The sequence below is a fragment of the Carassius gibelio genome, chromosome A2, assembly GCF_023724105.1.
Source record: "Carassius gibelio isolate Cgi1373 ecotype wild population from Czech Republic chromosome A2, carGib1.2-hapl.c, whole genome shotgun sequence".
In the NCBI taxonomy this organism is placed as follows: Eukaryota; Metazoa; Chordata; class Actinopteri; order Cypriniformes; family Cyprinidae; genus Carassius; species Carassius gibelio.
This window is the reverse complement of record NC_068372.1, coordinates 23,946,167-23,960,228: the sequence shown is the minus strand read 5'-3', so window position 1 is coordinate 23,960,228 and position 14,062 is coordinate 23,946,167. Positions and strand designations below refer to the sequence as shown.

At 38.7% G+C, this 14,062-nt stretch overlaps 1 protein-coding gene across 1 annotated transcript; it reads right to left on the bottom strand.

The window, feature by feature from the left end:
* Nucleotides 1-263: 263 nt before the first annotated feature.
* Nucleotides 264-1,448, bottom strand: LOC127933947 (monocyte chemotactic protein 1B-like). The gene is made up of 3 exons (XM_052531092.1): nt 1,292-1,448; nt 1,023-1,137; nt 264-875 (listed from the first exon to the last, which is right to left on the bottom strand). Exons 1-3 carry the CDS (start codon nt 1,359-1,361, stop codon nt 686-688), a joined length of 375 nt encoding a protein of 124 aa, XP_052387052.1. The 5' UTR covers nt 1,362-1,448; the 3' UTR covers nt 264-685.
* Between the last annotated feature and the right edge of the window lie 12,614 nt (nt 1,449-14,062).

Sequence of the window (14,062 nt, the reverse complement as noted above, 5' to 3'; positions counted from 1 at the left end):
TTGATTTCTACGTTTTTGTAGAGTGCTTTTGTTAGTGGAAAATAACATTTAAGTTTTCTTAAAATGCCCAGACAGTGGTCCATCTATTTTCTGAACAATAACTGAATATAACTTAATAACTAAATATTGATATTTACGGCTACATGGATTAAAAAATCACTTCAAAGTATTGTGACAGAGGATTTCAGTTTATTTGACACCATTATCTCTACACGTACTGTAAAATAATAATAATAATAATAATAATATAAAAACTTAATTGCATCTTTTAATAATTTTAATACAATAACATTTTATAGATATAAATATAACATGAAACCATGATCTGCAGTTCTTTTGTTTTATTTTAAATTATTCACCAGCAGGGTAAATCAGAACCATTTCAGCTCAAGGCCTTCTTCAGTGTGTTTTTGTGAGTCCGGATCATGGTTTTATATACTAAATGGTTTAATAGACAAACTATAATATTAAGTGACAGAAGAACACGGTGAAAACAGCTTTGTAGATATAAAACATATCAAATTATGAAAATACAGTCCTTTTAAAAAAATAATCATATAAATTGACACTTAAAAAAATTCATTTATGAAGTGTGTGATGTACTATAAAGTTAAATAATGAGAAAGTCTTTAAAAATACAAATTCATACTGTCCATCAATAATTTTCATCCAAAGGGGTCTTCGTTTAAATCTGTGCCAATAACCGAGTCTTATTTGTGGTTGGTGTTTTCACAGGAGCCTTTGTCGAAGATTGACTTGCTGCATTGTTTGATACTGGCCGAGGTTTGTTCTTTGCATCCAGGTACTTCATTGATTTTTTGGCCCATGGTGAGGAGGGATCCGAGCAGATTACTTTATGTCTGATTGTAAGAAATCTACAGAATCAAACAGAACAAGCTATTATTACAATTTTCCAGTCTGAACAATATCAGATAAAATAAAGCTTTCATTTAGTTTGTATTTAGTTTTTTTTTGTCTTAATAATACAAGATAAAGCTGCAACAATCTGAATGGATTCTCACCTTACAGCATCCACAGGGAACAAGGGTTTGTGCTGGTGTGTGTAGCTAACCAGATTCCTCTGAGGAACTTTGGTATTTGAGGTAGTCAGACAGCCTGATAGGTTTACGTCATACTCTAATGTAGATAAAAGGAAATACATTTAGAATAAGATATCACAAACAAACAAAAAATAAATAAAATTAGCATCAGTATTTTCATCAGCAGTAAGGAATCTAGTGGCGAGACATACAGTACTTTCTAAATATTGGTAAGAATGTGTGAAACCCACCTTGCATTGAGGAGGAGACCAGAAGCCACAGCAGCAGAACTGCATGGAAACCCAACATATGCGACTTCATTCTCTAGCTTGACTGTCACCTGTGCTGTGACCCTCAAGAAAGACGCCGTCTGTTTAAGCTCAGCCCTGAAGTGAGACACATGGAACAACCACCCACTGACAGAGCTCCACTCTCACGCCACCACAGGAAGAAAATACGAGACAAGCCACTGCCCAGAACACTGGTCAAGGTTCGTATTAGTATTAACATGGTCACATTATGTTTAATTGCTTTAAGGTATAACAAAAATGTCTGATGAACTGTTGTTATCTGTGCGCGATCCAGATACAATATGAAATCAATATTTACATATTTATTAGCTATCAGATTTGGAAAGAACAACACAATCTGTATTTGAAACAGGTGATTTTAATATGTGAATGGTATCATTTATGTTTGACAAATCAAGCCTTGGCAGTACTTTTCACTCTGGGTGTTTTTTTAGGTCATGGTGGTCTGCTTCTTTGCCCACGCACACGGGGCTTTTACCATGTAAGCAGTATCAGAGTGCATTTCACATTGGTTGAATTGCGGTTGAATGCTTTTTTTTTTAGTCATGGGAAAGTAATGGGTGTAATGACCACTTAACTCAGAGTGTTTTATCAATGTTATAATAATAATTCATAATAATAACAAAAACAGGAAACAAAGATAGCATAAAATATAACTAAACATCTTTTCTTCCTAACAAGCACACAACTTGGAATCTTGGGCCTTTGAGTTCTCTACTCATAATTAAGACATTTTTGGTCCATTCATGTGAATTCAACTCATAAATATAATATTTCCAGCATTATAAAAGCTGTAATGGGACTAACAAGATTCACATTCAAACAATCAAAACTAAAAACTAAACGTCAACATCACAGCACAAGAGCATCAGACTTTACACCCAGGTTACTGGAAGAATAAAGAAAGCACATATGTGCAGGTCAGTCCAGTATCATAAAGATCATTATTTGTGTTCACAATTACAATTAAATTCAACAAACCATGGTAAACCAGATTAGCCAGAAAGACATACTAGGCAACCAATTTCACCATATCTGTGTTACTGATGAATATGATAGTACTGAATCACCAGCCATAACACCATTCAATATAATTATACCCTAGGTACCCAGATTTACCTAGCCTTATCTCCAAATGACTACAGCCCCATTGACTCCCTCTGCCAATGCATTGATGAAATTAATAGCTGGATGTGCCAGAACTTTCTTCAGTTAAACAAGGAAAAAACTGAAGTCATTGCATTTGGAAACAAAGTTGAAGTGTTCAAGGTGAATGCATACCTAACAACTAAAAATCAAGTCAGGAATCTTGGTGTGATTCTGGAGACAGACCTTAGTTTCAGTAGTCATGTCAAAGCAGTAACTAAATCAGCATACTATCATTTAAAAACATCGCAAGAATTAGATGTTTTGTTTCCAGTCAAGACATGGAGAAACTTGTTCATGCTTTATCACCAGCAGGGTGGACTATTGTAATGGGCTCCTCACCGGCCTTCCCAAAAAGACCATTAGACAGCTGCAGCTCATGCAGAACGCTGCTGCCAGGATACTGACTAGAACCAGAAAATCTGAGCATATCACACCAGTCCTCAGGTCCTTACACTGGCTTCCAGTTACATTTAGGATTGATTTTAAAGTACTTTTACTCGTATATATGTCACTAAATGACCTAGGACTGAAATATATTGCAGATATGCTCACTGAATATAAACCTAACATATCACTCAGATCACTAGGATCAAGTCAGTTAGAAATACCAAGGGTTCACACAAAACAAGGGGAGTCCGCCTTTAGTTACTATGCCGCCCGCAGTTGGAATCAGCTTCCAGAAGAGATCAGATGTGCTAAACCACTAGTCACATTTAAATCTAGACTCAAAACGCATCTTTTTAGCTGTGCATTTATTGAATGAGGACTGTGCAATGTCCGAACTGATTGCACTATATTTTCACTGTTTTATTTTATTTTATTATTTTATGTAAAACCATTTTCTAACTGTTTTAAATGTTTTAATCATTTTAAAAGTTTTAAAATTGCTTGTTTTATTTTTGTTATTATTTTTCTTCATGATTATTTTACTTTCTTTTATGTAAAGCACTTTGAATTACCATTGTGTACGAAATGTGCTATATAAATAAGCTTGCCTTGCCTTGCCTAATTAGCCTGAATCAGGATGAAGATAGAAGTGGGAATATCCAAGTTTAAATTTTGAACTTCAAAAAGTTCAAAATCAAACACATGCTAGGGCATATGTAGCTATACACTATAATATTGCATCACGGCTGGATTCAAAATATCACATGGCTGTGCTCGATCATCACAAGTCAGACCGTGCACAGGTCCAGTTAACAAAGTTGTCCCGAATTCCCCATAATCACAATATACCCTTACTGATGACAAAATTTGGTAACATTTTATAATAACTTTAATTGATTGATCATTAACAAACATTATATGCTTAACAGATTGTTAGTTAATATTTTTTTCAGTTAGAGAGTCAGACTTGTGTGGGTTCTAGTCTCTGGTCCGGCAGTAGTGAATCACCAGCGCTCTCTTCCACCCTCAATACCACGACTGAGGTGAGACCCTTGAGTAAGGCACCGAAACCCCCAACTGTTCCCCCTGCACCGCAGCAATATGGCTTCCCACTGCTCCGGGTGTGTGTTCACTTGAAAAGGGTTAAATACAGCGCACCAATTCTATGTATAGGTCACCGTACTCAGCCACGTCACTTCACTCACTTTTTTTTTTTCACTAATGATTAAGATATTATTATTTAATTATGTATATATATATTTGTAGATTTTTATGAAGAGCATATGAATCGAAAGTTGACATGACATTGCATTTGAATTTATATTATCTGTCATTAGGTAGGCCTAATGTCAAGATACTCCATTAGTAAACATTAACAAGCACTTTATCTCATGTTTCTAGCTATCTGAATATGCATTAACTTATGATCTGTTAATCATTATATAATGCTTGTTAATGATTTACTAATTAAAGTTATTATATTCAGTGTTACCCAAAGTGTACATCCTTTTCTTAATGCAATGTTTAAAAAAAAATGTTTTATTACAAGTCATGTGATTAAAAAGGCACTGCATACAAAAATGGTTCCATACAAATATATACAGATACAATCTGAATAGGTGATGAATCACTCATAGGGCTGCTTAATATAAGATTAATATAAAATTAAAATACCCCAAGTATTGAATCACCTCCCCTTTTAAGCAAAAGTAACCATTGTTAATAAATGGCCCATTCATAATGGTTGATGAAGTTGTTTCTGTAAACATGGACTGCAGTAGATTTCTAGCTTCAGTAGATTCTCTCCAAGCCTGCTCTGGTGATTTGGTTCTTGGGATGTCTGTTTTTTGTTTTGTGTCCTCCATGTCTATGTTCAGTGTGTAATTATAAACTGAGTTCTCCACTGGAGAAGTGCATTTTGGAGTTTCAGAGCTACAAATAAGCAAATACTGTATTTTCCAGACTATAAGTCACACTTTTTTTCATAGTTTGGCTGGTACTGCGACTTATAGTCAGGTGCGACTTATTTATCAAAATTAATTTGACATGAACCAAGAGAAATGAACTAAGAGACATGAACCAAGATAAAACATTACCGTCTCCAGCCGCGAGAGGGCGCTCTATGTCTTCAGTGTAAACTACAGGAGCACTGAGCAGCACAGAGCGCCCTCTCGCGGCTGGAGACGGTAATGTTTTATCTTGGTTCTAAATAAATGCGACTTATAGTCCAGTGTGACTTATGTTTTTTTCATCATGACGTATTTTTGGACTAATGCGACTTATACTCATGTCCGACTTATAGTCTGAAAAATACGGTATACACAATTTTATTTTCTGTGAATGTTTGAATATATTCTTAGACTAACCATAATATAACAACATACTGTACATATTACACTGAATCGTAATTGCAACGGTTAATAAATCACAATAGTGCACAATGTTTTCTTGAAATGTGTAATTAGTTTTCATGGAAAAATGGTTTCTTCTATTACAGACAAGGTCATGTATTGCCATATGAAAATGTTTCATTCAAAGGCGTGTTAATCATGTTACATCTGAGCTTCTTACTTCTGAGCAACTTTAGTATCTGTAGTAGTCAGGCAGCCTAATTCCATCCACATTATATCCATGACATAAAAGCAGGACATTCATTTCACAGTATATGGAAATGAATCACTATCAATGAAAAAGTTATTTCTAGTATTATTAACATCCCAACCATCCACAGCAGCCTATTTCTGACAAACCCCTCTTAAGGATCTGTCAAACACATTTTAATATCAGGTCAGAACAGAACAGCAGAGAAACACAACATTTTCCTCTCAGTCATCCAGTTATTTTCAGTCTCTTTAAGCTTGTCTTTAACTAATACCCATTAAGGAAGGTTTTCGCACGCTAACATGGCTGCTCTCTTACCTCAGAGGCTAAATAATACCAGAGTTATACCAAAACTAACCAGAATACTCATAAGGGTAAAGACTCCACATCACAGAGTGCAAATGTCACAGAGGATGTAATAACCAAGATGCTTATTTTGTGGATGTGAAACAACCTGATAATGTATATGTGCGTGACCCAGATGTGAGACAAATATTTTGGTATTTGCTTAGCTATCAAAGTTTGAAAGGTGAACATCAAATGCAATCAGTATTTTAGATGTGTTGACAGCATATTTACTAGTCCTGTTGATGCATTTCCTGATTTTCTAGGTCATGGCGGCCTACTCTTTTTCTCCAACCACAAACTAGGGGTCTGTACCGTGTTGCTGCTGTCTCTATTTGCAACATATCAGATCTTTGTGGCAGAATGTAAAGGTTAATTAAGTGTGGCCTTTTTGTCTCAAACGGTTTCTCTTTTGATTGTAGTGCATCTGTCTATTTGACATTTTATTTTATTTGAACATTATTATTTATTTATTTTATTAAACTTTTAATCAGCTTTTCATTTATTATTGGAATGTTTGATGTAATACAAATCAAGAATTGTAAGGAGCAGTTAGGAAAATCAAACACACACACACACACACACACACACACACGTTTACTAAGCTATCTAAATGGGGACATTCCATATGCGTAATGGTTTTTATACTGTACAAACTGTATATTCTATCGCCCTACAAAAACCCTACACCTAAACCTACCTCTGTTTTACAAATGATGATGTCCCCAAAGGGAGGTTTTTGTCATATTTAGCTCATTTTTGGGTACAAATCACACACACACAGACACACACCCACTCAATCTACAAATAATTTTATCAGAATGCAGTATTCTTTTGGATTATTATAGTTAATAATTGCCAACACTTGAATCATGACTGTGCATATAAAAGACACAAGAAATGCGGGTTGACGAAGGAGTAAAAGTGGAAGTTTTTGTTTAAACCACATTTCCAATCATTTAACACTTCATTTGAGGTCAGACTTGTGAACCAAATTTTAAACCTTTAATCAGCTTTTCATTTATTATTAAAATGTTTGACGTAAAACAAACCAGGAATTGCAAGGAGCAGTTAGGAAGAGCACACACACACACAAATTCAATCTAATAATAATTAGAATATTTTGTAAAGATTTGGAGTTAATGGGGTTTCCATACAGACAAACCTATGTGAAAAGGGGAGGCCAGGGCAAGCCAAAAACAAAAACAAAAAAGGAATATATCCTAAAAGCTAACAGAATGCAGCATCCTTCGGGATTATTATTGTTATTCGCCAACTCTTGAATCATGGCTGTGCATGAGAAATGTGGGTTGACGTGGGGGTGAAAGTGGAAGTTTTTGTTTAAACCACATTTCCCATCGTTTAACACTTCATTTGAGGTCAAACTTGTGAACCAAAATTGTAAAGCACATTTCAAACAGCAAACCTGGTAAGACTTTATAAGCCTCCGCAGAAGAAAGATGTCTTTACTATGACAAGAAGCAGCCAATATCCACCAGATGCTTAGGCTTTTCAGGTAGAAACACAGTGGCGACCCCTAGTAAGTGAAACTAGAACGATTATTTTTTTTTTCTAGGTCAGTAGAGCCTAGTGGCCTGATTTGATGTGTCGGAAACATTGTGCACTGCTGAACAAAACTGTTGCATCAATTCATGTGAAAGTATGTAAGGCATATGGTCTCTAGCAAGACTAAAATGAGAGGACAATTACGCAACAGACTTCCGTCATATTCTGAATAATATTTAAGAGCTATTGGTTAAGGCGTCGTGTGTGTGTGTGTAAACATGTATGTATGTATGTTTATTAACATTTTAGAGGCCATTCAACACCATTTACTGATTGCAATAGAATGGGATCAAGAAACAACACAAGACAGACCCAAACTTGGGTTATCTGCACAGAAGAGCCCTTGTGCATTGTGAACCAAAAATCCATGATCTCATAGTAACTGTGGGTAACAAAGAAATCTATTTGCATCCTGGATTTTCTGCCAGCAGTCTACCATTTTCCCAATGAAGTCTAAAAAGGCAGACAGATAAAGTATCGCATCCTCTTTTTTAATGAAAAAATCTATGCCTTGGACCCAAAAACCAGAAGTGGAAGTGGTGTCTTGAGGTTTCTTTATTTCAAAGATACTGGTCTATCACACTAATGACACATGGATAATGAATGGATAATGAAGACAGCAAGTAAAAAAATATAGAAACGTACAGTTATAATATATAGTTATATGATCACTGAATAAGATTGAGCATAAATTAATATATTCAGATGCGTTAACCTCATATATATAGATAAAGACAGCATATAGCTACAGTGTATTAAAGCAATAAGCCATAAAAAGGCCATTAATTACAGCAATTTTACTATGCTATGGCATTTTACTGCTTGGTAAAGTCAATACAACACACAGACTCCAGTAGCTTATTGCTTTTATAAAATGATCCCAATGGTAATATGATAAGAGAAGCCAATGTACAATAAACCGGTCAATCAGAATTCAGAGTACAACTATTTGTTTTATAAACTGTAGAACTAACTTTATAAATAATGAGTATTAAAAAAGAATAAATAACTGCATGAGTAAACAGCTGGAAAAAAATCTTACCAAGTGCATATACTGAATGTTAAATTCTAGTTAAAAGAAGAAGGAAAAAAAAGTGGAGTATTTAATCCCTGACTTTGTGTTGTGATCATTTCATAGGGCTACGCACAAGACATTGGATGGCAGTTGTCTAATACGGTAAATAGTCTGGGTGTCTAATATGGTATTATGGTATTTATTTCCAAATGGCTTTCAGGCATTGTATAAATATTTGTACTTGCAGTAACTCTTGACTTCTCAGAATATAAAGTCTAAGAATGCATATTCCACCTGATACAGTCATGGTTTCTGTGGTTCTTTCTTACCCAACACTGATGTGTAATTCTTCTGGAAGCTTCCTCTTTTCTTCTCTGATGATACAGTACCCTGCAGCAACATGAAGCATCTACTAGGATGTCCCCATCATTAGTCTAGATAAATCATTTTAAAATATTTATTAATTAAATATTATCTTATTAAAAGAAAACAAATTAATGTGGGAGAGAATACAACAAATATATGGTTGCCTAAAAAAGTAAACCGCAAAAGCTGCAATCCAGTATTTCACAACAGTCCTTACTTCCATTCATTCCTTAACCACAGCATTGCAACATAAAATATCTGGACCACTGAGTGAGCACAAATGTAGGAGGTGTTCTTCCAGAAAATGTTTAGATGTAAAAATAATGAAAAACTGCAAATCCTGTGTAAAAAACGTCTCAGGTTACAAATGTAACCTTGGTTCCCTGAGAACAGGGAACGAGACAATACGTCAACGACGCTATGGGGAACGCCTCAGGTGTGACAGGTGTCTGAAATCAAATATCAACTCACAGCAATCATGCTGACCGGCGACAGCCGTGAATCATCAGCTTGAATGATGAGCGTGCGACCTGGATATAAAAAGGGCGCCTTGAAACCATGACAATATCCTTTCGTCTGAAGGGACTGTTTGGCAGGCAGACCCTGAGGCATGGCTGAGAGACGTATGGTCTCGTTCCCTGTTCTCAGGGAACCAAGGTTACATTTGTAACCTGAGACTTTCCCTTTCGAAGGGAACTTTGACAATACGTCAACGATGCTATGGGGAACGAAATACCCACGCCCCCATGCTAAAGGGAGTGCATGCCCATTGGCAGTGACAACTGTCAGAACCAGCAATTCAATGAACGCTAGAACCACTCACCCTCAGGTCACACAGGGCTGTCAGTGACAGCTCTCCCTACGGTCATAGCCCAAGCTATATGATACCACAGAAAACCTCCATAAACATAGTTTAGTGAAAGGTCTACCTGGGCCTGCTCAAGGGCCTAGGACCACAACTTCAACTTCTTAGAAGGGGTCCCTTCTAGGGAATATGGCTAGGGAACCCTAGGGAACCCCAGCCAGTCTGTAAATGACCGCAAAATATGTATGTGTGTGTCACTTTAAATGTGTTGTGTGTGCGCACGCACGCTCTCTACGTAACGTAAGCTGTAACGCAGGTAGAAGAAAGAGGTGCGGATGAGAAGCACATTGTGGTTCTCACATGGCGTTTACAAAAGTTTGAAATATATATTGTAAAAAGTGGATGCACTTTACGTTTTGGTTCATCTAGTACCCTTTGGCAAGCGGAGCGAGGTATGTGTCTTTATTGTGTGTTTTGCATGTTGTATTTTAAAGTAATATATAATTTCGTATGGCACGTGTTATTTGTCGCTCTTTTGGTTAATTTCTCATGTATGTAATAATTTATTTGCCTTTTGGGTATCTGTAAATGTGTATTTGTTTAAGTAATCTGTCATTTGTACATACGTTTTTTATTTATTAGTATATTGTTTCTTTATGTAGTTTCACGGTGCTACAACACAACGTTTCTGGAAGTCACGGTTAATGGCGCTCAAAGCGAGCGAAATAAAGAAGATTAAGCACCCGTCGAAAATCTCTGTCTCGTTTGTCGACGCCAAGGGGCTGCTACACAGTCACTATTCAGGGGAATGTACCACCTGAAATGCCACCAGGCAGGCCTGACCTGGTGTCACTACATAAGACACTACAGACTGGCCACTAGGGGTGGGCGATATCTCGATATTTAAAATATATCGAGATATTTTTTAAACACGATATGGATTTTGACATATCGTATATATCGATATATTGTTTATATTATGATTCCGCCACTTTGCTTGTTTGCCTTCCCTGTGCTGTGCTCGCCCCCCGTCTCCTTGCTTTTGTCCCCTCTCACCTCGCGTGTAGAGAACTAGTCAAAAAAAAAAAAAGACAACTGGCTCCATTATATGGAGATACTTCAGTTTTAAGGCGTAGGGCGAACGGCAGGCAGATGTCTACTGTAGGGCCCAATGAAACGCGGACGGAATCGCGGAATCCAGTCATAAAAATGGAATTTACAGTTTAACGCGGAATGTCACGGAATTGGTCAAATTTTAAATGAATTAATCAAAAGTCGGTCATGCACTTACATCAAATCGTGAAATGGACTAATATCTGCAAATATTAACCCGGTAAAGTCTATTTAAATATGAATCCTGCATGTTCTGCGTGTCTGTGTCAACGAATGGAGCAGAAGCGCGTCTTCATTCATTTAACACGGAAGCTCGCGTAACGCTCGCGCTGATTTCATTGTCTTTCCTCTCTCTAAATAAAGACGTGAACACATGAGGAACATCTGCAGAACGGCACTGAGAGTCACTTCATGAGCATCTGACCGTTTGATTTGAGTAAGATTAGCTCATATCACATCATAGACTGTGGTATCACATACACAGAACTGTAAAGGTAAACCCGTCAAAATAAAAGTATTTGACAGAAATCTATTACTATTGTACAGATAGCCCACTACTACTACTATTAAAATGAAACGAACATAATTTTATCAGGAATAATCACACAACATTTCTCCCATGTTTTATTTTTAATAGTAAATCCCCTTTGTTTACCAAAAAATAAAGTTTGCTTAATTTTAAATAATTAAAAGATAAATTAAATGAATGTTTTATGCCTTCATTTGATAATCAGAAAAATGTAAATACACAGAATTTCTGAAGGGAAAAAAACATTTCACATAAGGCTATTTTAAGAATTGTTTTTAACTAATTAAGTTGTTTTTATGCATTTAAATAATTGCACATGCTAAAACACAGAATTAGGTAACAATAAAACATATGGTGAAGAAAAAAATTAAATGTTTCATAGGCCCCTTAACATGTAATATTTGCCATATTTGTTTTTGCAGTAGTTTTTTGGGGGTTATTTTTCCTGTAAAGATATCGAGATATATATCGTATATCGAGATATAGCAAAATATATCGAGATATATTTTTTGCTCCATATCGCCCAGCCCTACTGGCCACTTCCTGTCTGTCCGAAGACAGAGCCTCTGGACACTTGCCTTTAGGAAGGGATCCAGCCCGAGGAACTGCGGAGCAGGCAGTGAACCACTCGGCCCGGATCTCAGAGACGGGATATCCTGGAGAGTATGACTCAGCATAGTGCTTTACAACCCTTGCCAGCGAGGGGAGTTTCTCTACTCGATCCACGGATCTACCCAGTGTTTGTGTTTCAAAAAACACTGAGGAGGCCTGTGAGGGCCTAAGGACTGATCTAACTGGGAGGCCTCATGAGAGGCCTAAAACCGACTGACCAGACTCAGGAGACCACATACTCACATTGACCCTCAGTGAGGGGAGCATAAGATCTACCTGGTAGGCAACCAGTCTATAGCAGGATAAAAAGGTTCCAGGAGGGAACCCGTAGCAGAGAATAAAAACTTGAGCCGAGCCAGGGCGCAAACTCACCTCCGGTAGCTGCCTGATAAGGACTGCTAAACTGAAAGTAAGTGGCCACTAGCTTACAAAACCCAGCATCACCGTGAAACTACTCCTAGCGAGACCTGGAGAGGCCTACTACCTGACAACCACAGTATGTGGGAGCTCACCTACAGAGAGGCCTGGAGAGGCCTATTACCTGTTACCAGATAACCACCTTAAGTGGAAACTGAAAGAAATTTGGAACTCAACTCCAGGGAGGCCTGGTAAGGCCTACTACCTGACAACCACAGTATGTGGGAGCTCACCTTCAGAGAGGCCTGGTGAAGCCTACTACCTGTTACCAGATAACCACCTTAAGTGGAAACTGAAAGTCATTTGGAACTCAACTCCAGAGAAGCCTGGTGAGGCCTACTACCTGATAAACACTGTGCATGAAAGCTTACTTTCAGGGAGGCCTGGAGAGGCCTACTACCTGAAAACCATAGCTGATAGTGAGCCAGACTGGCAGTCCAGTTGACTGTCTTTGGGGCTTTGCCTTCAGGGAGGCCTTATGAGGCCTACTACCTGACAGTTCAAAGAAGCGGGAATTCAACTCCAGGGAGGCCTGTGGGGCCTGCCACCTAGTAACCACAGTATGTGGGATTATTAAACCCTCAGGGAGGCCTAGTAAAGCCTACTACCTGACCACCACAAAATGTGGGAGCCCACCTTCAGGGAGGCCTGAAGAGGCCTACTACCTTGAAACAGTCTAATCAGCTGGATGTAACTGCTGCTGGGGACTCGCCTAACAGGGAGGCCTGGTCGAGCCTGCTAGCTGATAGCGAGTCTATTCTGCTACTTTAACGAACACTGCTGGAACCATACTATTAAAAACTTTTCCTATAGTTTTGTCCAAGTGTATGTTCCACAATGTTGCGACCCACCTCAGAGGAGGCCTGTTAAGGCCTACTAATCAGCAGTGAGCCTTCTGCCCGAACTACCAGGGCCAACCACAGAAGGTGAGCTGGCCTAGGAGCCCTATTGGGGGCTATTCCGTCAAGGAGGCCTGCTGGGGCCTACTACCCAACTGCGGCAGAAAGCTGTTGCTACAGCATCCTGGTACCTAATCACATTGCCAGAGGCAGTGTACTCAGCAAATAGCAATACCCTTATAGCAGGGGAGTACAACATACGCCATTCTGCCTAGTGGAGGCCCCATTAGGGGCCTACCTACTAAATGCATAGGCGTCAGCCCATGGCAATGCTCTGGCTTCAAAGGGAGCGGAGTTCAAAAACCGGAATGAAATGTAGTTTAGAACTCCCTGCTCAACCGGAGCCATCGTGGTGTGAGGTAGATACATACAGAGCTGAGAATGGACTACTCAAAACTACCCTGAGTTAGCGGGGGAGTAACAACCATATGCCCCTGCACTGTTAGACAGGGAGCAGGCCTGCAAGTGGCTCCAAAGGGTGACAGGGATTTGTCCTGCGCCCAGCCTAGGGGAGCGGGGGGGCTAAATTGCAAGCCAACCCACTTCAACCCATCGGTCAAGCGATTAGCTCAACGGGCTGAGTGGAGCCAGCTCTAGAGGCACGAAAACATCCCTGTTCGGCAGGGTCTGACAAACTCTCACTTCGCAGAGCGAAAGATGGCCTAACCCTGCCAGACTGATCCTACCTCAGCTACCACCCTGCATTACTCTATCACCCCTGAATGCAGAGAAAGGGGCGGGCCTTGGCCAACAACTCCCATTTAAGGGAGGAGGCTGAAATCAAGGGGAGGAAGCCTAACACATAATGAATGTGGCAGCTATACTTAGCAACACGCCTCCAATATCCCTAGCATAGCCTAGGCCAGCTACAGAGGCGGCCCGGATGAGGGCCGACCTACAAGCATAG